This window comes from Cannabis sativa, chromosome 8, assembly GCF_029168945.1.
Source record: "Cannabis sativa cultivar Pink pepper isolate KNU-18-1 chromosome 8, ASM2916894v1, whole genome shotgun sequence".
Classification (NCBI taxonomy): Eukaryota; Viridiplantae; Streptophyta; class Magnoliopsida; order Rosales; family Cannabaceae; genus Cannabis; species Cannabis sativa.
In genome coordinates, this window is record NC_083608.1 from 48,156,582 (window position 1) to 48,183,171 (window position 26,590).

At 32.7% G+C, this 26,590-nt stretch overlaps 4 protein-coding genes across 5 annotated transcripts; 1 reads left to right on the top strand and 3 right to left on the bottom strand.

The window, feature by feature from the left end:
* Positions 1 to 4,421: 4,421 nt before the first annotated feature.
* Positions 4,422 to 5,565, bottom strand: LOC115699910 (uncharacterized). The gene has a single exon (XM_030627455.2). It carries the CDS (start codon positions 5,292 to 5,294, stop codon positions 4,791 to 4,793), a length of 504 nt encoding a protein of 167 aa, XP_030483315.2. The 5' UTR covers positions 5,295 to 5,565; the 3' UTR covers positions 4,422 to 4,790.
* A 6,513-nt stretch (positions 5,566 to 12,078) lies between these two features.
* LOC115699909 (uncharacterized) lies at positions 12,079 to 15,661 on the bottom strand. 2 transcript variants are annotated; one of them, XM_030627454.2, is made up of 7 exons: positions 15,133 to 15,661; positions 14,936 to 15,016; positions 14,666 to 14,842; positions 13,774 to 13,944; positions 13,461 to 13,673; positions 13,274 to 13,362; positions 12,079 to 13,089 (listed from the first exon to the last, which is right to left on the bottom strand). In XM_030627454.2, exons 1-7 carry the CDS (start codon positions 15,215 to 15,217, stop codon positions 12,376 to 12,378), a joined length of 1,530 nt encoding a protein of 509 aa, XP_030483314.2. In that variant the 5' UTR covers positions 15,218 to 15,661; the 3' UTR covers positions 12,079 to 12,375. The 2 variants fall into 2 exon arrangements, with proteins under 2 accessions (XP_030483314.2, XP_030483313.2); XM_030627453.2 differs by having other exon boundaries at positions 13,193 to 13,362.
* Positions 15,662 to 16,469: 808 nt separating this feature from the next.
* On the top strand, positions 16,470 to 17,261 carry LOC133030659 (uncharacterized). The gene has a single exon (XM_061103471.1). It carries the CDS (start codon positions 16,470 to 16,472, stop codon positions 17,259 to 17,261), a length of 792 nt encoding a protein of 263 aa, XP_060959454.1.
* Positions 17,262 to 19,377: 2,116 nt separating this feature from the next.
* On the bottom strand, positions 19,378 to 24,803 carry LOC115699908 (potassium transporter 8). Its single transcript, XM_030627452.2, has 8 exons — positions 24,107 to 24,803; positions 23,522 to 24,017; positions 23,370 to 23,423; positions 21,458 to 21,718; positions 21,318 to 21,370; positions 21,074 to 21,197; positions 20,724 to 20,978; positions 19,378 to 20,629 (listed from the first exon to the last, which is right to left on the bottom strand). The coding sequence occupies exons 1-8, from the start codon at positions 24,143 to 24,145 to the stop codon at positions 19,575 to 19,577; spliced, it is 2,337 nt and encodes a 778-aa protein (XP_030483312.1). The 5' UTR covers positions 24,146 to 24,803; the 3' UTR covers positions 19,378 to 19,574.
* Positions 24,804 to 26,590: the final 1,787 nt, after the last annotated feature.

Here is a 26,590-nt window from a genome sequence, read left to right on the forward strand (position 1 = left end):
GTTTAGGGAATATAGTTTGAGATGCTTTATAGATTTGATAATAATTCTTTATTTTCTTCTAAAATTATGATTATTTTGGTCATATTAAAAATAAATTAGATTAGAATGGTGTTTACTAACTTGTAAAATAGAGAATATAATAGTTTCATATAAATTAAGGTAAAGATATTATTTTGGACTTTGTGTTTTGTAAAAATTATTAATTGGACCTTCACTTTTATAAAATAATAAATTAGATCGATCATGTATTTTTCAAAATTGTACAAAATAGTATCATGAGCTCAATTTTCGATAATTTTATATATATATAACTAACTTAAAGACAATTTTTAGCACGAACACATGAAGAAAATATAAATAATTTTGTCATAACAATTCTAAATTGAGTTATTATTAACTTTTATTTTGACAAAAAATAAAATTAAGTATTATTTTGTACTATTTTTTGTCATTTAAAGAAAATAAAAAGTCCCATTAATAATTTTAAAACTATTGCATCTACCTTATCTTTAAAGTTAGCTGCAACATCTACATTCATTTTAAGGATATTAACATCAGGTGCCTTACATGGTATCTCATTTGTTGGCCTCCTAATATTATTTGAAGCTTCTTGCTGAGCCAAGCCATGCTGGTGCGACACAGAATGAAATGACATTAATTTACACCTTTGAAAATATAAAAATCAATAGAATAATTGAAATTTAAGTAACTCAATTTTGGGAAACTAAAAAAAAATAAAAAAAAATAATTTGGGAAACTATACATTTTAGACGAAAAAAAAAAACTTGAGTACGCGCGTGAGATACTTCGTGATCAAGAAAATTCCATTAAATTTGAATTTAAATTTATGTCGGTTAATTTGAAAATAGGTGAGTGGCGCCTATAAATATAGATTAATAAACCCTTTTTTTTAACCCTAAACCATTAATTAACAGAGAAAGAAAGAGATTGTATTTGTATTAAACATTAATATGAATTCTGAGAGTGAGAACACCATTATTCATCAAATTAGTAGCTTTACTAATTCAGTAAGAGTTGACCAAATTATCAACCTAAATAACCCTAACATTAACGTTAATTATAAGGACATTACCACTGTTCAATTCCACTTCAGCTTCACCTACCGCACCAAACTCACCACCGGCTACGGCCATGTCTCACAAGAAGAAGACGGCCACTACTACACCTACGATCAAACCATAACAGCCGTTGATTACACCCCAACATTGCAAGTCTTCTCTCCACCCTTAGCTCTTCACCAAGTTCGTTCTTTGGAGGGCTCCTACAAGGCTCTTTCACCCATTTTGTCAAGCATTGGAGTCGAATCTCAGAGTGCCTTAACCGACGTGGCAGAGAAGGTTACCGAGTTCTGCAACAGGTTTATTAATGTGAGTCCGATGATTGTTTGTGCAGTTGTGGAGATGGAGAAAGAGGTAGAGCAATGGGAGTGTGAGTCGTGTAGTAGGATGGGTGGTAAAGATGAATTTTTTTGGCTGGATAATATGGGGATTGTGGATTTGCATCTTGATGCTTACAGAGTTGGAGAGGATGATGAGAAATTGGGAGAGAACTGTTCTGTTTGTTTGGATGAATTTGAAGCTGGAACAAAGGGTGCACGAATGCCTGACTGTTTACATCTGTTTCACGTGGATTGCATTGCCAATTGGCTTCGAAAGAATCCCTCTTGTCCAGTTTGTCGCTCTCAATTATATCCCACCTCTCCCTTGTAATCAATTATAATTCATGTTTATGTTCTTGAATAATACAATTGGAAGTATTTTTCCTGTATTGCAATGTAATTACTTGGCCAGTTTTTGTTTTATAAATCATATATAATTTTAGTTCAAATTACCGTATTAGTACTTGATGAGAAATTTTCTTTCAAACCATTATAGACAAAATATAATTTACTGTAAAAAGAGTAAACTAAAGGGAAGCTGAGTTTGGGATTTCTTAGTGTGGTGCAATGCAATGTCTTGGTCTCAAAGTTTAGATTCAGGTGCCGTTTGGTAATAATTTTGTTTTCTAATTTTTTAATCACAAAATGATTTTAAAAAATAAAATTTAATGTGTTTTGTAACCACTTTTGTTTTTCAATTTTAAAAACAGAAAACAAAAGTGTGTTCTGTAAACATTTTTATTTTTTGATTTTATTTACGTCGGGTCTAGATCCGGGGTCGGATTTGGATTCGAGTCAGAAGTCACGTTCAGCGCCAGGGCCGTGGGGGATTTGAGTCCGAGTCTGATCGAAGTCCAAGATATTGATTAAGAAAAAAAAAACTGTTTAAAAAAATATTAAAAGTGTTTTTTTTTTTGTTTTTAAAATTTTGATTCTCAATTAAAAAATTGAAAAGTAAAAATAGTTTTATAGAACATGTTTTTGAAAAATATTTTCACTTTTTTAATTTTAAAAACAGAAAACTGATTAAAAAAATTTTACCAAACGGCACCTCATTGTGTGGGAAGCTGTGAACAATCACCTAATCTTCTCCGCTGTAATCTGTATTTAGATTCGGCTGCCTGTCTCTCACATCTATTCTTTGATTGCATTTATTCAAAGAAAACTCTGTGTGCTTGGTTTGGAGCAGCTATGTGGCCTGCCCTTTGTGCGGATTGGCGAGCTTGGTTAAGTAGGACTCAGCATGATCTGCTGCAGAAAATTGCTGTATTTCTGTTGTGAATTTGGACTGTATGATTAAACTGAGTGTCAAAGCTAGAGCACTTGGTTTGAGGAACAAAATGTTTACTCAAAATGGTGTGTTCTGCTTGTTTTAGAGCAGTTGGTTACACAATGTTGGACAGGTTATAGGCGTACGTTCACCGAAGCAGTTTGTAGATAAAAAGAAGCAGAAAACTAAGATGAAAAAGAAGCAAATTCACTAGTTTATTGAAAAATGAATAAGAGTAAACATGATACAAGTATGAGGATATCTGCTCCAACATTGCAAGCAATTAGTTTTAGTATCATTTATTGACATGATAACACTAATGCACAAATCACCTTATGAGGGATAAGATGCTCTTTGGTCTAATACAAAACAAAATGCAGAACTATAGTCAGTAGTTCCTCTTTTCTCAACACCTTCTTGCATTTTAATTAATACCAAATTAGTTCTTGTAAATGCAAGAATCACAAGGAATAAGCACACAAATTCATGTGATTTTTGCAATTTTTTGTTGCTGGATGAGCCACTAATTCTACTATTGATATGAACTGAATAATAATGAAACCTCAATAAGCATAAACTTTCATGCTAATCAAGCAGCAAGATTCAACAGTGAAATTAACATATCTTCATTTTTTTCTGACATTTTTCAGCAAGAGTCAGTAACACTAAAACTTTTTCATTTTACAATGAAATTTTCATTAGAAAAACACCCAATCATAGAAATATTTTCGTTTTTTGGGATTTTCAAATATCAAATTTCCACAAACTAAATGGTTGATTTTTGATTATGCTTTTAAACCAAGTGGTATTATCCCTTTCTTTCCCCTCCTACAATATTAGTAATTATGTATATTTACTACATATGTTGGGAAAGCAAATATTGAAGGTACAATATTTTTGATATATGGTGGACACACTATATCTTTCTTCTAATGACATCTTATTCCAACACATTCACCTTTTTTTTTTTTTGAAAAAGAAAACGTTGATTGAAACCATAAACTTAGACCTCCCGGTCATTACAAAGGATAGTGTTAGGTATAGCAGAGGGATCTACAATACCTGAAATATTCTGAGCATAAGCCCATCTAGCGACATTATGAGCCGCAAAGTTACAACTTCTAGAAATAAAAGAAAAATTACAAGATAAAAACTTTTTAGAAAGTTGATTACACGCAGACAAATAGTTAACAATCTTCCAATTGGATTGGACACCTTTAATAGCGTTTATAACCACTTCTGAGTCACTCTCAATAAGGATGAAATCATGTTTTCTGAAAGCAGCAGTTTCCAAAGCAAGCTGACATGCTGCTACCTCTCCAATCAAGGGATCAGTGAAGTTGAGGAAGCTTGCAACACCCCATAAAATAATCTCTACCCAAAGCAGCTATGCACATGGACTCAACCCCAACCTTCACATCACAGTTAATTTTGATCCAATCTTCAGGAGGGGTCGACCAGCCATGAGGAGTCACCTTGGAAATGGAAATGTAGGCTTTTATTCCATATAGGCTTTTATTTGGTGAAACCAATATGTTTAGAGGCTGTTATTTTATTTGCTTAGATAAGTGATTGAATGACTAGACTCTACTTACAACCAGTACCTAACTTATTAACCATTTCTCAAAAAACAATGTAAAAGATATATTAGAAGTAATTTTTTTAAAAATTAATTCAAATTTAAAAAATACAAATAAAACAACTAAAAAAAATTAAAAGATTAACAGTATTAAAATAAAAAATATAAAAAAGTTTAGCCACAAATTATTCTATATTATTTTACAGTTACAATCAATTTAATTTATCACACAACCACAAATACAATAATCTATAATTTCATTGTTATTTTTTTCCACTTATTTTCATTATTGTAACAGAAAAAAATATATATATATTTCCCCCAAAAAAAAAAATTCAAAGAAAAAAATTTCCTAAGGTCGTCCCCACTAACAGTCAAACCATCCATCCACCCATGTCGTCAGACAAAAAGAATCTTAAATGATCGAACGATCGCCGCTTACTGCGCTACGAATCGTTCTCCCGTAAAACTCGGCGCTTCAACTCGCCGCGGCCCAATCGAAGGCCCAACCCAATAACTGACTGAACCACACCACGTGCGACTCACGTGAACGACGGTCCATCCCTCCCCAAATCCATCGACGACTTAGCGGAAGGCGGCACCGAAGCGAACCGGCTGGAGAAATCTCGACGCAAGAGATCTTCATCATCGAAATGACCGTTCTGCCCCCGACCATCGTCGAAATTGAGAGCGTAATCAAACTCGTCGTAGTTGAATTTCGCGCCATGCTTGTTGTGGTTGTTATGGCAAAACGGACGGTTCTTGTTGAACCGGCGAATAAAGGTCTTCCATTTCGGACCTGCAACGAGTTCCGACCACTCACGTACCCTCTTCCAGCTACGGCTCCACCATGGATCTTCGTTCTCAACGGGCCGAATCCGCTGCCACCAAACCGATCCGGCTGAATCGGAGGATGATCGATCTCTATTCAAGCAAGGGATCCAAAAACAACAGCCTCTCTTTGAGTACAACAATTCCGAAACGTCGTCGTTCATGAGATCCATCTCTCGCGGCGAAACGACGTCGACGGTTAGATCCGGCGTCATATTGTTGACCCAATAGAGGAATTTGCAGAAAAGAGAAGAATCAGAATTATGGTTCTTCTGTTCTCTTCTCTTCTCCGCAATCCTTTGGTTTGGGAGGAGAATGAGAAATTGAATTGGGGGGTTAGAGATTGGAGAGAAAATAGGAAGCGTTTTTCTTTGGTTTTTGTAACGGTAACATGGGTTGGGTTGGGTGGAAGTGTTAGCCTGAAAATTGTTGGTTGCCAGGTGTCAGTGACGTGGACCTCTAATGTGCTTTGCTTTGTAAGGCCAGCTCATATCTCTAATCAAAGTTCCAAAGATACTATATAAAAAACACAGCATTAATATTGTACACAAAAGTTCATTGTCAAAAAAAAAATATTGTACACAATACACAGGTGCGAAATTATTAGGTGAAATTACATGGGATCAACAACAATATGACATGACTTACAATTCTGAGAATTGTTGTGGGTGGTTAGTGTTTTTTTTATAGGCAGTACTGTTTGATTAATTAACGATATTTTTTAAAAGTTATTTTTCAAGTCATATAAAATCTAATTATATGATACCGAAAATGATATTAATAGTATGAGTGACACTTTTAACAATTCTTCGTATGAGAGTATTAGATAACAGTGGTACCATTTAGCATATTTTTAAATAATAAAAATATTACTATTAAGTACCTATAATATGAGTACCATCCAAAGATAGCAATTTACAATTTTTTTTTTTGAATGGAGATGGATACTTTATTAATAAGATGCTTCAACTATTATAATAGATAAAAAATGAGTCGAAACGTAACTCTCAGTAAAAATACAAACTGAATAAAAATAAGAGCTACGAATAATACTATGAGCAACTCTATTTACGAACTGAATTGATCAATAATATTCTATAAAAATTATTATATTAAATTATATTAGACGTGAAATTAGTCACCTCTAACTTTTTAGTATTTTTCATTTAATAATTCAATTTTTTGCTTTTATGTTACTTTCTTTATTCTGAAAATAAAATTTGATATGATTGTTTTATTTGATTTAATTATTTAGTATTTGGTTTACTTTTTATTAATATTATTTAAATTAATTAAGTGATCGACAAAAGCTAGATCAAAAAGAATATAAAATTATAATTTTTTTTGAAAGCGAATATAAATTATAATTATTGCTACTAACTAAGTACTAACCTAAATAATTGATAGTCTTCTTACAATTTTATATAGAGAAGGTCTCAACTAGTCTTTTCTCAAAAGAAAATCTTATGTACTAATTAAGTTATAAAATTTCCAACTTTGTTTTTATCATAATTGATGCTAAAATGTTCATAAAAATACATTGTCGATGTAAGTTTTTGTTAGTATAAAAATGTGTGGTTTATAGTGTTGATTAGGAAAAAATGAATAAAAATTAATGATATTATCGAAGTGATTTGTTCAAAAAAAAGATATATTGTCTAGTTTTATTATTTGAATAACATTTCATTTAAAGATTTTATCATTGATAAATATATTATAGGAAAATTCTATAATGCACCCCCTTAAAAGGGGTATATCGATACATTTCTATCTGTTTTAGTATCCGAAATAATTTTTTAGTCAAATTTTTTTTCATGGTCATGTAAATTATAGTTATTTAAGACATCCTGCAAAATTTTAAGAAATTCGGAAAAGTTTAACACGCTGAAAATTGCGTTCAAGCAGTGTGTTACACACGTGACTATTTTATTTTATACGCGTATAAAATAGACTGTTTGAATATTGTTTTCTATACGGTAAATTATTCCGAATTTTTTAAAATTTTGTAAAATATCTTAAATAGCTATAACGTACATAGATATAAAAAAAAAATTAGACTAAAATTTTTTTTAGATGCCGAAACAAGTAGCGGGTGCATCAATACATCCCTTTTAAGGGGGTGCATTGTGGAATCAGCCTATATTATATAAAAGTAAAAAGTATGTTTTATAATATTTTTGTTTTTGAATATTTTCTTTCATAAAATAAAAGTAAAATTTTCTGTTTTTATTTTTGAAAAACAAAAAAAAATATGTTTTATAACTGTTTTTGTTTTCTTTAAAAAAAAAAATCATATTTTTATATTGTTATTTAAATGAGAAGTGAGAAAGTAAATTGAGAGAAAATAGATTGGGGTCTGACTTCTGAGTTTAGTTCAGGTAAAAAAAAAACAAAGCATTTTAGTTTGTCCCCTTCGTACTAAGAGCATCACTAATGGTATTGCTATTGAGATTGTTAGTCAGAATAGTAGGACCAAATGCAGTAAAAAAAATAATACCTTTAAGTAGATAGACAAAAATTATGGCTTGGAGAATTCACCGTAGCTCAATATTTTTTAAATATATTACCTCTCTTGATTAGCTGGTTTAATTAAAAAAAAATGATAAAAAAATTTAATTGGGGTGAAGCAGGCAACACTAATTGCCTGCATTAATGATACACTAACAATAAACAAAATTTCTGTGACTATGGCTATCAACACAGAGTCAAACATGAAAATTGCATCTCCCTCCATGAGTAAGGCAAATCATAATTTAAATCTTTGGGCTTTCAGTTAGCTACTAAAATTTTGAGACAACATTTATTGTTATAAACTTGAACAACTCTAATGCAATAACTCAAAAACATAAAAATCTGTCTAAACTTCTGGTATTATATTTTCAATCTCTATAATTTTTTTTAATCCTTATACTAATTTACCATGGTGACTGGTGATATTTTAAGTGTGCTATAGGAGGTGAGAAGGTCTTACAAGATTTAGAACTTACATAATTATATAAAAAAATGTATGTGAATTTCAAGGATAAATCCCATTTCTAAAAGAAGTCTTTGGACAGTTACGAGTATATGTCTATTGATGCACATCTTTCTTACAAGAGCCCAAATGTCAATTTATAAAGATATTATATGCCAAAAAAAAAGCATATTACAATGATCTCATACAACAATAATATAGTTTGTTTATACATATTTAGGTATTATTAAAAATCATCATCATTTTATTTTTTTAATGGAGTTTAATGTTGTTTTAAAATTAATAAAACATCATTTTTCCCTCAAATATAATACATATGCAACATGTCAAATATTGTAATTTCAGAAAGAAGAAAGAAATTAGAGAACTTGTCAAATATTGACCCAAATTTCGATAAAAATAAATAAATAAATAAATATATTGACCCAAATTAGTCAAAAAGGATAATGCAATACATCAGCAGCACTGTACTTATCAGATAGAATTAAACCAACAATTTATTTCCAAGTTATGATGTCAACAGATTATAAAAATAAGGATATGATTTTGTCCCGTTATTGTACTTTCACGGATTGTTATTCGTGATGTACGATAATCGTCAGATGAGAGAGTTATTCGATTTGACGGCTGAGATTGATCTAGGCGGAATTAAGTTTAAAAAGTAAAAATATACTCTGAGACTCATCTAATGTAACACGAAATACATTCCGTGAAAGTACATTGCGGGACAAAATCATATCCCTATAAAAATAATACTACAACAAATTACTAACTCAAAATTTTTACCAACAACACAATTTTTTCTTGCAATATGATGTATTTTTTTTTTTTTTTGAGAAAAATACATATGATGTATTTATATTTATATTTTTTCTGGTCAACCAAATTAAATAACTTATGGAGTACTCTTGGACTGATCATATAAAAATTCTTTGTAATCTCCTTCCTTCTTCCCAATTTCACTCACAAAATTCTTTCATTCAAAGTTATTTAGTCCTCCTAACTCTTATGTAGCCATGCCCATGAATTTCTTTCATGCTTCCTTCATTATTTTTACATCTATCTTTAGCTATAAATACCCCAAGCCACTCTAAATATATACACAATATCATAAATATAAGTGAAAAGAAAAAGCTTATAATATATATAATATCTATTATTTCTTTATATATTTATTATAAGCCATGGCAAGACTAGTGGTGAGGGATGTCGTTTTGGTTGCAACAGCTCTTGTTTTAAGCGTCGTTTTGATGATGTTTCCTGTCGTACAAGGGCGGCGTCTGTGTGGTGGTGGCCCTCCTCTAGCTATGGTGGACTCAACTACAACTGCTCACTACTTTGTGCAGAACGTTATTGATCTTTGGGGGATCAAATCTAGTGGTCCAAGTTCTTCTGGAGGAGGCCATTAGAATTTACAACAATTCTTCAACTTATTAGAATTTAGAACACTTCTTCAACTTATTATATTATTACCTTTTAATTATTTTTGGTGTTTATGATTATAATTTTTGTTGCAATAATAAAAACATGTTCACATGATTGGTAGTTTTTCTTTTCTTAATACATAAATAAGAGTTTTTGTTACAAGGGTCTTGGGTTTCAATTCTAGTTTAATACACAAATTAATCGTTGCCAGTTCATTAATGAAAAATTTGGGGACACAATAATGTGGTAGTAATAATTCGGGAGACATAAATCCTATTTACCTCAAACTCAGTCAACAAATGCAATAGAATATGAAGTGGTTGAAGTCCATATTTAGGTATCCTTTTATAGGTCTCTTTTTTGTTGGTTACTATGGTTTCCATGTTTAATATATTCTCTTCACTTTTGGAACAATAAAGTACATTATCTTATTGTAACATTACTTTGTTACTAAGAATGTAAATGGGTCGGGTCGGATCTGATTCGTCTATGATTCGAACTGATCCAAATTATGTAAGGATCTGTCCCGTCCGCCCCGCTAGATTAGATCAATACTTGGATCTAGGGATGCACATTTCTCCCACGGGGATGGAGCCCCGCGGGGACCCGCCCCTAATGGGGCGGGGATTCCCCGTCTAAATGGGGAACGGGGCGGGGACGGGGATCACTTTTTGTCCCCGAATGTTAAACGGGGCGGGGACGGGGATCACACTCCCCGCCCCGACGGGGACCCGTTTAGTATTTTATCTTATATTTTTAATAATATTTTATAATTTATAATTTATGTTTGCATTTTTTTAGTATATTAGTATCTTTTTCATGAATTTTAAGTTATATTTTGGATAATAATTAGTTTATTGAATAATAATTAATGTGTAATATTTTAATTTTTTTGTAGTTTAATATTTTTGTATATTAAAAATTTTATTATAAACTTTATTTTATTATTAGGGGATTCCCCGCCCCGTCCCCGCCCCATTAGGGGATTCCCCGCCCCATCCCCGATGGGGAATAAGCGGGGATGGGGATTAAAATTCTTAACGGGGATGGGGACGGGGGGAGCACTCCCCGCCAATTCCCCGCCCCGTGTGCATCCCTACTTGGATCGGATCAAATCTGACCCAACTCTTTTTTTTTTAAAGAATTTTAATATTAACTTATAATTTTATATCTATTTTAATTTTGTATTAGTATTATTAAATACAATATTATGTTTAGTATTGATATGTATTAATAGATTGTGTAAAGATAATATATTTTTAATAAACTCTACCCCAACACCAACAATAGGTCGGGTCCGGGTCCAAGCTTGGGTCTGGGTCCGAGTCAAAGTCTTGGGTCCGGGTCCGAGTAAGATCCCAAGTCCCGGGCCCTGGTTCAGGTCTAGGTCCCGAGTGCCGTGTCCCGGTCCGGGTCCGAGTTCGGGTCCCGGTCTCGGTCCGGGTCCAGGGTCAGTGTCCGGACTAGGTTCGGGTCTCGGGTCCCGGTCCAAGTATGGGTTCGGGTCCGGGTCTGGGTCCCGGGTTTGGGTTCGGGTCTCGGGTCTGGGTCCCGGTCCCGGGTCCCAGGTCTGGATCCGGGTCTAGGTCCCAAAGTATCCAAGTTTGGGGTCCGAATCTTGAATTAAGTTTTTTTTTTTAAATAAATTGAAATCGGGTCGGATCAGATCCGACCCATAAAAACATTAGGCGGGGCGGAGCGGGTCTGATCCAAGATCCAATAAGTATCTGAATGTTTCGAATCAAAGGTGATCCGTCGGATCAAAACTCCAACCCGCTCCAATTAAATGAATCTTTTTGACATGTCTATTTGTCACACATTAGTATATAGTTAAATTTTGATTCTATATTAATAGGCTATTTAGCATTTTTATACCAAAACTTTTTCATTACTAATTTGTGTACGCTAAAAATTTAGTTGCTAAAAATTCTTTAAAATAGTGGCCATAAAGGGTGTAGGTGGGTGCATATGTGTGTGAGGATCTTGGGATCGAATCTCAGATTGTGTAATTCATGTATATAAAAGATGTTTCAATAAAATTTCCTTAAAATATAAAATGTCTATTAAGTTTTGTCTGATTTTGCTAGCAAAATATTGATATAACTAATGTGTCATTACCATATTAATATCACTGATATAATTTAATATAAAATAATTTAAAATTCAAGAAATCTCTTTCTTAACATTAGTTAATAAGAAAATTTCAAATTAGTTTACTTTTGTTTATTAATAGTTAATACAAAGTTAAACAATTTAATTTGCACCGCTTATATGACAATGATGCATAGCAACATCTTCATCAACATTTTGCCAGTCACATGCTATAAAACAATTTTTTAAAATTTTCCGAGTATTATATGAGTTTTGGGAAATTTTACATTCAAGGAATATAAAGTTGAGACGAAATTTCGTAAATGGAAGTTTGTATTTTAAATTCTGTCTTTCATTTACTCTTCAAAAATTTTAACTTAATTTTTCTTATGTAACTAAATAATACTCCACCATAGTGGTTGAGATCTACATTTTTTGAACTTATGGTTGGTATTAGTATACACAATGACCCACTTTACCATTTTTCTTCATATCATTACTAGTTGTGATTGGAAAGAAACAAAGCTTTTGATACTCATTTGAAACAAAACTTGCTAAGTTGATGCCAAAGGACTTCCGAGTTTCAATAAGCTATGAAACCCGGAATACTAATTTGTTTCATTGGGATTTCTGCTAGTTAAAATAAGATACAATTCAGGCTAGTATATTACTTTCTTACATAAACTCTAAACTACAAGAAAACATACATTAAGGGCCTACTTCCTACATTGGCTTAATCTCATCTCATTTTCAGTACAACAATGGAAAGTGTTCTTTTAGTCCTTTGTGCAGAGATGGAAGCAAGATCAATAGACATGGGAATAGCCCGTGTAATTGAGCCGTGGTCGGATGTTGTGATGATTATAAACAGGATCCCCATAATCTACAGCCTTTATAACCACAGCTTCACGCCGTCCATCCTGCTCTTGAACTGCTCCAAAGACTATCTCATTCGTCTCACAGCTCTTTTCGTAGTAAGTTTCAGGACTAGCTGAATAATGTCTGTGGTGGTGTTGCTGTTGATGCTGGTGATGTGGCTGCACTTGCTGCTGCTGCTGCTGTTGTTGGTGCTGTTGCTGTTGGCGATATTCACCATCCCACGTGTTGTAATAAGCTCGGCTCTGCTTCACATGGTGACTCTTTTCAAGTTCTTTCGTCATGAATGGATAGTTTCTCTTTGGTGTTGGGGTTCTCGTTTCTAGTGATGGAGGAGGCTCGTCTTCATCTGGAATTACAAAGCTTTCTTGCATGGGCCATGAATTTGAATATTTGCTTTGTTGATGAAATTGATGCTGAATCTGATAATGACGAGGTTTGCTTCTGAACCCTGAAAACAACCCCCCAAATATTTCAGCCATTGATGAGCCAGTGTTGAGGACAAGCCTCCCAAATGAACCGAAGATGCCCTCTTCTGATCTTTCATATTCATCCTCGGCTGGAATTAAAGGGGGTCTGACAGATTTAGGAGGCTTCTGATATGGTGACATTGGCATGGTTCTCTTTATGGGAGTTCTTACATCCTGAGAAAAAAAGTTGTAAAAAACATTCAAAAAAGCGAAAAGGAAAAGAAAACATTGGCAAGAATATTCAAATTGTTCTCAAAATTGGTGGTCCAAAATTTACCTTACATGACCAATATATCCTACTTCTGGAATTTGGATAATTTTGGAAAATTCTATCGTGAATTTGAGGTGCGTTACTCACCTCTTGTGAAGAAAACATAGCCCGCACCCTGCGCTGAAGCAGTGCCAACATGTAACCGAAGAATGCTGCTGCAACCAGCATTGCTATTCCTGCAATGAGAAGGAAACGAAGGCATTATTATAGACATTCATAACAATGAAAGCATTTTTACAGGAATGAAGGTTCTGCGTTTTGAATTTAGTGTTACCCAAATGGAAACTGCTGTCATATTGGTACGAACAGTCATCATCGTTGAGTTGAATTTCCCGAATTGCCTGGTTTCCTCTGTCTATAATCAAAAGAGAGCAGCTACTTCCCATATAAATGACATCAAAATCATCTGAAAACTTTGCATCTTCACTTGGACCATCAACATGATCACCTCCTTGGCCCCATTTCCCACCAGCAATTGTTGTAACCCCTGAAGAATGAGAGAGTTTCTTTCACATTTAGTCATCTAACATAAATTTTCACAGTCAAAGATGTTAACAAAGCAAATGTGAATAACTTTAGAGGTTTACCTGTATCACTTATCTTCCTGATAGCCATGTTCATTGTATCAGCAATGTAAATATTTCCCTTGTCATCTGCAGTAAGTCCTTTAGGGTGATTCAATCTTGCTTCTCTCGGTTTTCCATCTACATGCCCGGCATATCCTTCGGGTGACCCGGCAACTAACTTAGGCCGGCTATCTGAAAGAAATTCATAGAACAGTTCATCACAAAGTACTAAACTAGGAAACTTATCATCTGAATAGTAATCACATCAGCAATTCATGGAGAATGAAAAAATTGTTTTGAAAAGGCATTTAGTCAAAAGTATAGGAATATTTAAAGTATTGGTTAAGAAAAGAAAAGACAATAGGATGACTAAACTAAACTAACTGGCCATTAGATATCTTCCTTACATCATTAGGAGGGGACAAAAACTAAGAATAAAAGGAAGGAGAAGACTGAAAATCTCTAAAAGGATGGAGTTGGTGGGGTTAGACTTCTCCAAAAAGGCTTATTTGTTATATTGAACTTCCAAAAGTGGAGTCTTCAACTAAAGAAAAGCAACTGAAGACATTTTGAACTAGCTAATTTTCATTTCTGGTAAGAGTCTGACAAGGAAAGCAAGGAATCTAATACAATTAGACTTAAACACAATACCATGTGTACAGAACAAATTTTATGGTTTATTTTTCAAATTTAGTCTTTGGATACATAGCCATGATGACAATGATTAATTATATATCTGCATCAAAACAACAAGATCAATCTAGCAAAACAAAGGAGAGAAAAAGCATGACCAACAAATGATCTAACATGTGGAAATTTGAAATTAATAAAAAACAAAAGATTTAAGCCTTAAAAAGAAGAAACAAAGAAGCACATTTCAAAAACTAAAAGGACAAAAGTAGGAGTAGCTTACATCGAGACAATGGTGTTGAGATCTTGTAGATATTACTATTCTCAGAATCCAAAACCAGAAGCTGCCCACTTGGGGATACTTCAACAGAGTAAGGTTCTATTCCCAGTTTACTTCCATCAAATACAGTTTCTACAGTATACCCACTCTCAAATTTCATCATCGAACGGCTAGAAATTGCTGAATATTTTAATCATGAAATCAGTCCATCAAACCCCATTTCAATATAGAAAAAAAAATTGGCACAAAGATGAGTCACTTGAAGATCTATACCAGTTTTGGGGGTGGATTTTAATGACCAAAGCCATTTGACAAGTGCAGATACCACATTTGAAACAATCCCACTAACAATTTCTGTAGTTTTAATCAAACTAGTTAGCCATATATATATATATATATATACATATTTTAAAAGAAAAAGTACCAAAATCAAAATGCAAAGAAATGCATGGGGTTTTCTTTTCACTCACTTGCAGGAGGTGTGGCCGAAACTGAAGCATACCCAGAAGAAAAAATCACCAAAATAAGAAGCAAAGCAGTCAAACTCCGCGCCATTGTTGTTCTTCACATTAGAACATCAAAGATACAAAATGCTCAAACATGGAGATTCCTCAAAGCACCAAATTTGAAGGAAACCCACTTAAGTAGGATACCCCACAGACATTGTTATGCCATCTTTTCTATACGTAAGTGAGTACATTTGTTTTTCTCAAGAGAAAAAAAAAAAAAGAAAGAAGCGCAGAGTGAATAAGAAGGTTTCACAATGAAAAGCTCTGTTGTTGGAAAGAAAGTAAAGGCAAAAAGAGAAAGAGAAGTGGTCTGCAATGGCAGGTAGAGAGAATCAAGTACTCTTTTTTTTTTCTTGCTACTTAAAACTTTGTCTTAATGAAGATGTTAGATGACTACTTAACTTTGCCAAGTTGATTTCGAATGTTACTTAACTTGATAAATGGGATACCCTCCTCCTCCATGAATATTTTGAATCATGTTCATGTCATCATCACAGTAGTACAAGTACTTAGTTAAACAAGGTTATCTTTTCTTAATCATCATTAGGATGCCTCCATAATTTAAATTAGCAAATTTAATACATTATTATGGGGTTTCCAAATCGGGCGGTGGTCCTATGTGGGGATGGTCTGTTGTCAGCTATGGTCTTCACTCTTAAAACATTAGCAATAATGTTATATTAAGTTCACAAATCTCAAGAATAGTAGCTTCTTTTGATTATTGAATCAATACTTAAACTTTTTTTTTTTTTTTTGAAATAAAGCGTTAGATAGATAATAAAATTAGACTTCACGGTCCTTACAAATGATAGTATCAGGAATTGAGGAGGGTTCCACAAAACCTGAGGTGTTCTAGACGAACACTCAATTAGCCATGTTATGAATAGCAAAATTACAACAACGCAAAATAAACGAATAATTACAAGAAATAAAATTTTTAGAGAGTTGATTACATGAAGAAACATAATTATCAATATTCCAAATAAAGTGAAGGCCTTTAAGCGCTTCGATAAATCTTATTTTGCTTTATTTTACCTTCCTTTTTTTGTATTTCAATTTAAGAATTGTTAAAGAACATTCGTACTTAGTACCTTCCTCGATGTATGTTATTAGTGTAATTAAGTATTAAATTTTATATACCTTAATAAATTTTACTTTGGAATAGTAAAATTCCAGAGAGACTCAAGGTCCTTTGGTGGTGTATTCTGTCCAAGGCTCTCCCAGTTCGATCGGTGTTAGGTAGAAGGTTTCCTATTGAGGATGAGAGTTGCCCCCTGTGCGGAACAGAAAGTGAAACTATGGAGCATTTATTTCTCTCTTGTAATGTTGCCTTTCACCTATGGCGGTCCTCTCCTTGGGGTATCTTCCCTATCTGTGATGCTGGTATAAGAATGTGGGATTGGGTTAAGTTCTTATGGGATCTCAAAAACAAAGGAATTAATGAGCAGGAGACCTTTTTATATGCTTCGCTCATCATTGACACAATCTGGCGGACCCGGAATGAAAAGGTACACAATAGTAGTCCGGTGGATATCTTTAAATGTATAGACTCTGTTCGTTTTTCTTTTGCAGATCATCATGCTTACTTGCTCCCTTGTCCAACCCGCTGCCTGACGGAATCTTGGAGTCCACCCCCACAGGATTGGTTGAAGCTCAACTGCGACGTTAGAGTGGGGATGGATAGCATGTGCGCTGCTGTGGTTGCAAGGGATCACGTCGGCAAGGTGATCTGGGTTTCTACAAAAAGACTGGATTTTTCTAATGCTCTATGTGGGGAAGCGGCGGCTTGCTGTTTGGCTATAGAGGAGGCTAAAACTCGTGGTATTGAGTTCCTTATTGTGGAGAGTGACTCGAGGGTGGTGATCAACGCTCTTAATGGGAAGGAGTCCTGTTGGGAGCTTGATAACTATGTCTCTTTTTGTAAAAATACCTCCACCTCTTTTATTGGTTGTACTTTTCAATTTGTTCGTAGACAGTGTAATTTTATAGCCCATATTGTGGCTAACTGGGCATTTTCCCATCAGAGGTTTGGCTCTTTGCCAATTTCCTCTATGCCTGATATTATATTTTGTAATGACCGCGAGGTCTAACAGTTTCTCATCTAATACAAGTACGCTTTTCTTCAAAAAAAAATAATAAAATAATTTTTAAGAATATCGCTAATTAATTATAAGACGTCACATGGACACTACTAATATACAATAACAATAGTCTTTTAATTTTGTGAACCTTGATTGGATCTCATTTTGCTAAGGTATTAAAGTAGTACTATAGTACCTTTGTACTTTGGTATTATCCTCCATGTGGGGAATGAATGAATGTTTTTCATGACCTAGGAACGAACTAAAAAGATTAGTACTTTATTTTTCTCTTTAAAAAAGAATTAATCTTTTATTTTGCCCTTATTTTTCCGGATTTGAACTTGTTTTTATGAGTTTTGGTGGTCAGTGGTCAACAACGTTAAATTTACGCAGCCTCTTAGGATTGATGATGAGAATCAGTAAGTAACATTGGTCCATCTTAATATTATACTCATCAGTCATCACCTTTGATTTTTCCCAGGTCATTACACTTGTGACCACCTCTTTACTACCTTTGATTTAGAATCGTTGAACTTGGTCTTTTTCTTCACTAAATGTTGTTTTATGTTACATGATTTATGGTAAATTTTGAAGAGAAATACTGAAAAATAGCACTAGTGTTAAACATTACTGGTAGTGGTGCCTAATAAGTCTTAAAAAAGTAGAGAGAGAGAGAGAGATGTAATGTAGATTTCTACAGAAATTTCTTTCATGATTTTGATTAGTTAGTTTATCTCATTCTCATTTTTGGTAACTTAATTATCTATGACAAAATAAAAAACTTAACAGTTAATACTAATAGAATATTAATAAAGAAGAAAAACAGAATCCTACATCATGAGTTATAATCCACATGGATTGGAAAGGAAATGACCAATTTATGGGCAAAAGCTTCTCTTCCACCACGTGTCCCCCCAAAGTCATAAACATTGCTTATCGTGTCAACTTCATTATGTACAACAACATTAGTATTGGGGTTTGCAGCCTTTTTCAGTTGGTGTAGAGTAAGTAGAGTAGTTACTTATGACTTGGACTCGGACTTAGGACCCCTTGTCTGGATTCCTCTCCTCATCTTGGTCCACTTTTTATAGCTTCTTTTGCTTTTCATGCTCTATGCAAAACTATTAATCACCATTCATTTCATGGGGTATTATTAGGCCTAGGCTCCAACTACTTGCACATATAATAATAGAGAAATACTCAACAACACCTTAACTTAGGTCCTCAATTTATATTTCCACATAGTTATATTTACAATTTAAATAACGAAAACGGCTGCTCGTTATTATTGCTACTTATTTACCCCGCTAATAATTGAGTTTGCAATTAAAATTCCACATTAGGTCAAAATGAGAAAGATGATAAGTCTATAACAACAAACAATATTTCTATTAATTGAGGTTTTTTAGAAAAGTGTTCAGAAACAAAATCGTGAAGACTTAGCCAGATCCCAAAATAGCCATGTGAATTAATTCTTAGAATCTTAAACAAAGGAAATGAGTTCCGGTAATCTCACGATAGAATTTGTAAAAAAGAATTATTTGTTGAGACCTTTTAAAAATGTGTTCAAAAATAAAATTGCAAGAGCTTAAGTCTAAACTAGACAATATCGTAGAGAAAAATGATGTTTAATTTATTCCAACAATATATATACATACTATATAATTTGGGATTCAATCCCAGCATCCCCACACATACCCTCTCGTACCCTTATGGCCATTTAATATTCCACTAATAATGTATGAATATTAGATTTCTCTAAAGTGTTGGACAGTACTATAATACATTACCACAGTGCTCATAATCATGGGCAAAGCTACTCGAAATTCAAATAGGATGGTTGTCTTATCTGAAATTAAGATTAGTTCTATACTATTTGGGGCTTATGCTGAAATAAAAAAATTTAACAGCACCACTATAAGAGGATTAGTGATTTTCTGTCAAGAGTTTGGTTTTTAAGACCAATTAATTAAATGATTATAATTAATATTGAAAATGTGTGCCCATGTAGTCAACAATATTTTTTTATTGGGATAAAAGATTGAGAAGTTTTTGATGGGATAATCTTACATTAGCCGTGTCTATCGATTTTGTCTATTAAGTTCTAAGAATAAGAAGCAAAAACTAGAACTATAAGCTCTTCTTCTATGGATTTACTCTGCAAAGGGAGCAACATACAGATACATACAGTTATACAAAGTGCCTTTTCATCTATCATATATTTATATTCACTATATAAAAACAACATGACTACAGCACCAAAACTTCCCAAAGAGATAGAGAGACAGACAAAAATATAAGCTATATACATACTGAGAGAGTTTAAACATGGTAGACCATTCCCACCTCAAGAGTTGAAGCATGAGGGAAGCTCAAAGCATAGCTTGGTCCCCTAAAATTTCTTCTCAAGAAGTCATAACCAATATTTATAACTAATCTTTTCATGAAACCTGATCCACTCTTTGCTCTAACATAGGAATGTCCTAATATAAATGCCATTCCTGCTTCCCTAGCTTCCATTAATTCTTGCAACTCTTTTTGAGTTTCTCTATCAATTCTTGGACTCTCTGGAAGCACAAACCTTACTCTCTTCCTCACTTTCTTCGGAGACCTTATTTCCTGCAACTCTGCTGATGTCCCCGCTCTCTCGGAACAATCTCCTCCATCTTCTGAAAGTCTAATGCCTTTTAAGTTAGACGATGCAGTTCCAACAACTGTCATTTTCTCATCACTTTCCGACTCTTCTAATCTCATGTCACATTCTGGTCTCTCTGACCGGATAAATTCTGCAATGCTTCGAACAAGATCCTTCTCGAATTCTAAGTCATCCTTGTGTATGTCATGGTAACCATAACGCGCTATGCATCTGTAAAGTCGGTACTCCTTTGGACCAACTCTTCCCACTAGGAACCTTTCTTCAGGTCTAACATGAGGAACCGGAACAGACTTGACACAGAGGAAAACAACAACCTGGTGGAAAGCTGGGAGGTTGGTTACAAAGTGAGAAAATACTGCTGGGATACCAGAAACCAACTCGGTATGTATTAGCCCTATTCCCCTTACTCTAACTATCCCTAAATTCGGGCCTAGACCAAGAAGCCAATTGATAGAGACCTTATTTTGAACATCAGATTCATATTTCTTCTGTGTTCCATAGTGCCAAACATACATGACAACGAGGAAGATGAATGAGAGTGCAACCGGGACCCAAGCTCCTTCCCTGAACTTGATCAAAGATGCTGAGAAGTAGAGTGCTTCAATGGAGCCAAAGAAGAAAATAAAACAAATGGCTAGGAAGATACTTTTGTGCCAGCACAATACCATAACTAGAGACATTAGGCAAGTGGTTACAAGCATGACAGTTATAACTGCAAGGCCTGTATGATAAGGTAAACAAAAGACATCAAGTAAGTAAAAAAAAATGATGTCTTGCATTGCAAAGAGCCATATTTTTGACATAAATATAGTTACCTGATGCATTGCCCATGCGTTTTGTGTCCCTAAAACCAATAGTCACACTCAAGCATAACAGCATTAGAGTCCAGTTTATCTCAGGAATGTAAATCTGGCCGTGTACTTTAGATGACGTGTGGACGATTTTCACCTTTGGAAAGCATCCCAACGCTGTACACTGTTTTATTATCGAAAAAGTCCCAGTGATTACAGCTTGGCTTCCCACCACTGCTGCCAGAATGGCTATAGCCAGTACAGGCCACCTTATTTTCTCTGAGGTTTCAGAAGGTTTTTACTTTAGCTAAATTCCATTTTGATGTTAAGACATTAAGACAAGTTTTACATAAGTATAAACATTAGACACCTACCTGGAACGGATACATAGAAACCAATCCGGTAATCAGTTTCTAAATCGTGATGCATGGAAAGATAAGCAGCTTGTCCCATGTATGCCAGAATCAAGGAAGGGTAAACCACAAACGTGAAAGCAATCTGCACAATGCATATTTTTGTTCAGAGGATTTGCTGCAATATCTACTAGTGGAAATCGATAATCGTAGACCAATATTTTCTTGAAATGAGCCAAGTTCAATTCTACTATGGTGTATGTACCTGGATTGAAAGTTGTGAGAAGTGTCCCAGATCAGCAAACATGGCTTCAGATCCTGCCAAAGAGAAGAAGTGATATTAGGGAGAGAAATACATTATGTAAAAATGAATAGGAAATAAAGTTCAAATACATAGTGTAGTACCTGTTATACACAACAATATTCCACCCAATGACATCCAACCTCCTCTTTGAGTTTTCTTTAAGAATTTGTACATGTAATATGGAGATAGTGCTTGGTAGACATGAGGATTCCAATGAATGATATTATACACACCAATGGCACTGATGCAGAATAGCCATGTAATTACAATTGGTGCAAACAGAAATCCAACTTTATGTGTCCCATAATGTTGCAAGGCAAACAAGAATATAAGCACAGCACAAGCAACTGGGACTTCAACATCTGTAAGAAATAAACGAATCGAGATTAAGAAATTGATACGATTCACCTTGCATATGGTTTGAGACGTGACAGTGTTATTAGGCGATAGGAGAAACTGATGAGAGAAAAATGTATTCAGTTATTTTGTCATATGCTTTGAGATTAGAAGCAAAGTATATAAAGTCTAGCCTAAATATTTTCTTGTAATTCAGTTATTGGTTTAATTAGTTAAAAACAGTTAAAGGGTTTCTTCACGAATCATAAGCAATGAAATAAACCAAACTTTCACAGCTTACAATGGTTAGTCAAGTCAAGTTGATACCAAAAAAATTTCTTGTCACCATGATGAATCAGTGGAGAACAAACACATTGGGCACTAGAGTAAAAGACAGAAGAAATGACTGATATGCTTACTGAACAGTAAGAATTGAGGCTTTTCTCTTTTAAAAGTAAATGAGGTTCATGATAAAGCATAAACATAGAAATTTATCATCTCTTTGTTTTGATGGCCATAATTGTTATTATTCTTAACTCTGTAATCTGATAATGGCTGCCAAAGTCTAGTTGATAAGACAAATTTTTGTCACCATGATAAGTCAGTGGAAAAACAGATTGCCCACTATAGCAAAAGCCAGCAACTAAATTGTACTGATGTATATATTCCCCACTAGTAATTGTGACAAACATTTTGATTGAAATATAAGAATTATAAGCTATATTTATTCAGAGTTGGGACTAAAGCCAAAAACATGTTTGTTGTAATGGTAAAAAATCTTGTGTCTTGTAATAGTGAAACTGATTATATGACAAGGATGATAGTGATGTTTTGGCCAATAACATAGATGACATGAAATCATGATCATGTAATGTATGCATTTTTGGAAACTTAAGCTTATAAATTGACCAAGATTATGATGGTTATACATACATATATGTATGGCCACTAGATCATCATTAAAATGGGATGAAAAATATGCCTGTTTTGTACTAGATCATTCTATAAAAAATATGCAATATTGTTTTATTATTAGTCTTATCCAAACTAAATGACGTTTTCCTTTACTTAAAACAAAGATATTAACTTTACAAAATACACTAACTTTATGTTAACACCCTCAATGAATTTTATATCTATATTTCTTAGGCTACATTTTGTATCTTCGTTATATTATAATGACCGATAAAGGAGTGTGTAATTGTATGTTATCAAAAACTAATATCCAAAATATGACTTGATGATGATTAGACATTGATTAGAGTGGGTAATAAATCTTAATTATATATTAGTTAAGGGACCCACAAGTAGTGCATGCACTTGTTTAAAATTGTTAAAAATTTAGGTAATAATCCCTGTTCATCCACTAAGGTCACGTCTGTGAATATCAAATTAAAGAAGAAAAGATCTTTCATTTCTTTATTAATCTTTTCAATCACAAATTTAAGCTCTAACTTCTTGGCAGTAAAAGCAAGATTAGCATACCTTAATCCTAATTATGACTTAAAAACCTCTTAATTGAAACACATCTACAGTATTATTACATCTCTAAATCACAAAATCCAGAAACCATTTTCATTTTTTAAGAAAGAAAGGAAGAAATTCATGTTGACCCATTCGAATATATGCAAATATAAGTTGAAATTCAAAGTGCAGAACAAGAAAATATATACTTACAGCGATGCTGTTCTTTATGCATGGAAAGCTCTAGACCCGAAACAGCAGAGAATACTTGGGGAGAGAAAAGAAAAGAAAACAGAGCCAAATTGAATCAATTACAATTATTTATATCAAAATTTCATAATTCAAAACCTTGAATTAAACAATACCTGATATTGCAGGTGTGAGAACACCATCCCCAATAACCATACAAGTCCCAATCAGAGCTAAAACCAGTAAGACTGTCTGCAACACTCTATACTTCTCCAATGTCGATTTAAGAGTCAACCCAGCAGTAGTCTTAGTGGGAGAGACGACCCCATCTTTGGTGTTATACTCAGAAAGGTCTTGGTCAGCCACTTGACAATTGGGCAAGGAGCTAACTCGGGCATGGCGGCAGAGCAAAGAGTATAGAGCAAAAGTCCCACCTTCACCATTGTCATTAGCTCTAAGCACAATAAACACATATTTAACTAATGGTATAAGAGTTAGTGTCCAGAACACAAAAGACAGAACCCCATAAATCTCTTCATTAGTATCTGAGTGTTGAATGTCTTCAGCGAAAGTGCTCTTGTAAACATATAAAGGGGATGTGCTTAAATCTCCATACACAATTCCCAAGCTCTGATATGCCAAAGTTAGTACTGTTTTCCATGAATCCTTCTTCTGCAAATACAAAGAAAGAAAATTCATAAGAAAGGTGTGAACTTTATTAGGGTCTTGTAACAGAGAAAGAGAGTGGTGCATGTGTTTACCTTGACTGGATGAATACCTATCACACTCTCCAGATCCATGGCTTTCTTACTAATAATCAAGGAAAAACCATTTTTGAGGAGTTTTAAGAAGACCCAGATGAAGAAACACCCTCCCTAGTTATATCAAGTGTTGAGGAAAAAATAAAGACTTGAACTTTATTTTTTAAAGGAATGATTTTTTTTATTCTTATTTTTATGAGTAGAAAAGTAGTTCACGACCCACCAATGCAGACAAACACAATACTGAAAATAGTGTTTGAACCAGAAAAAAGAGCTGTTTAGAATTGGAGTTGGAGAATAGATTATTCTGATATAGGTAAGAGAATAGATTACTCTGAATTGGTGTTGTTGATCTTTTAAATAATGGAGGGTTTTGATTAGTAAAGATTCTTAATAGAATATATAAAAAGAAGTTTATCTTTCTTCATCACATCCACTTAGTTTTTTTTTTTCTTTCTTTCTTTTCGATATGAGAAATAAGAAAGAAGAAGAAGAATGAAAAAGAACAAAACAAAATAGGAAATAGAGTGGAAAATGCTCAGCTGAAATTCTTTTAACTTCTTACGTTAATCTCTGAACTCAACCTTTTACTTCTTCTTGTTTTTCTTTTTGGTCTGACTGACACAATTATTATCCAACTTCAACTCTACCTGATAAGTACTCAAATGAAACAGTGACTCTTTTTATCATATAGTCACGCTTGTTAATAAAAATTAAAAGAAATTATATATTTTGAAGGGTTAATACTATTTTTGACTTGGATTATCAAAATTTACTCATTTGACTTTATTTTATTAATAACCAAATGCTTAAATTTTTTATTTTTTAAAATAGTATAAGTAAGGCTTTAAAATTAATTTTTAGTAATTTTTTTTAATATAATTAATTTAAAGATAATTTTTTAAGACAAACAGATACGGAAAATATATACAGTTTTATCGTAATATATTTATATTTAATTATTATTAAATTTTATTTTAATTAAAAATTAATTTAAAATATTATTTAGTATTATTTTAAAAAATACAATATCTAATTTATCAGTTAATAAAGTCTAATTAGTAACTTTTGTAAAATATTAGTCTAAAATAGTATTTATTTACCTTATTTTTAATAAAATATAAAATTATTTTGTCCCCAAATTTTGTCACTTATATAATTGTGCCCATGTAATATAATTGTTGTCAAAAATACTCTCTTAACCTTATTAATAAAAATTAAGATTTTGTTAAAGAACAAAATTATTTTTACCTCTAAACTTTGTTACTTATATAATTGTATCCTTTGTAATATTAACATTATTAAAAATGTTCCTTAATTTTATTAATTAGTAAAAAATAATAATTATGTCAAAACTTTTTATAAATTAGACTGATAAGATATGACATGGTGAACAATACTAATTTATAAAACTTTATAATAAACTAATTTCGAACTAATTTATAATAAAAATCTCATTTTAACATAAAAAATTATATATATAAACTAATTTTTTTTAAAAAATAAACTAATTTTATTACCAAAGAAAAAAGTTAAAACATATAACATATTAAAGAAATTTAAATAAAATTTTGTAAAATTAATTTTTATTATAATTTATTTGGATAAAAAACTAAATTAGACAATATTATGCCACATTAATAAAATGACTGAAAAAATTTACAAAAGATAACATAATACTAATTTTTGATAACTAAAGTTTATGAGATATATTATTTATACCCATATATTTACAAGACATGATTTTCTAGTAATAAAATAATTTTTTATTCTTTTTAATATGTCCACTACTCTTACTATGCAATAATATAAAAGTTTTATTAATTATTAAGTAAGTTTCCAACCCATGTCTCTATTATTTTGGGTAGCCAGAAGTGTCTACTTAAATATAGAAAGAGATTTGATTAGTTGATTGGCATCCACATATTTGTTTTTTCTACTTTTTTTACTAATTAATTTTGTGAGTTTTGTTTTCTTATTGAAACTAATTATCTGAGCTAATTCTTCATTATAATGCCTCAAAAGTTAATAAAACACATAAATAGGAAGAGAATTGTTAAAAGATCGGTATTATATATTTATTGGTGTAATTAAATATCGAGTTATATATAATTTAAAAAATAATTTTTAAAAATACTAATATCCAATAATAATACTCAAATAAAAAATTAAAAAGTAAATTTTTTTTGGTTTTAAGGAGGTTAAGAATATGATTATTAGGATATCTTTCATGAATGTCTGTCGTTGTTAACTCACAAGAGACAATAAGCCTTAAGTTAAAGACCGATCATCTCACCTACTTATAAGTAAAAGCTATATATACCAAATAATTCTTATGTGTCATAATCTGTTACCTCTAAAATATGATTTATGTGTATATATTTATAAAATTTTAATACATATATACTTAGTTGGGTTAGGTCAATATATAAATAAAATACAAACGCGTGTGCTTAATGAAAATGAAATTTGGCTCACCTCTTC

Bases quoted from the DNA above. Each gene is read 5' to 3' on its own strand.
- LOC115699910 (XM_030627455.2), bottom strand. From the start codon at position 5,294: ATGACGCCGGATCTAACCGTCGACGTCGTTTCGCCGCGAGAGATGGAT.
- LOC115699909 (XM_030627453.2), bottom strand. From the start codon at position 15,217: ATGGCGCGGAGTTTGACTGCTTTGCTTCTTATTTTGGTGATTTTTTCT. The intron at 14,843-14,935 runs GTATAGATCTTC...TAAAATATTCAG, and splicing joins AAAATCCACCCCCAAAACTG to CAATTTCTAGCCGTTCGATG. The intron at 13,363-13,460 runs GTAACACTAAAT...TTCTCATTGCAG, and splicing joins TGACAGCAGTTTCCATTTGG to GAATAGCAATGCTGGTTGCA.
- LOC133030659 (XM_061103471.1), top strand. From the start codon at position 16,470: ATGGAGCATTTATTTCTCTCTTGTAATGTTGCCTTTCACCTATGGCGG.
- LOC115699908 (XM_030627452.2), bottom strand. From the start codon at position 24,145: ATGGATCTGGAGAGTGTGATAGGTATTCATCCAGTCAAG. The intron at 21,371-21,457 runs GTACTACACTAT...TCTCTTTGGCAG, and splicing joins AATATTGTTGTGTATAACAG to GATCTGAAGCCATGTTTGCT. The intron at 21,198-21,317 runs GTACATACACCA...TGCATTGTGCAG, and splicing joins TCTCACAACTTTCAATCCAG to ATTGCTTTCACGTTTGTGGT.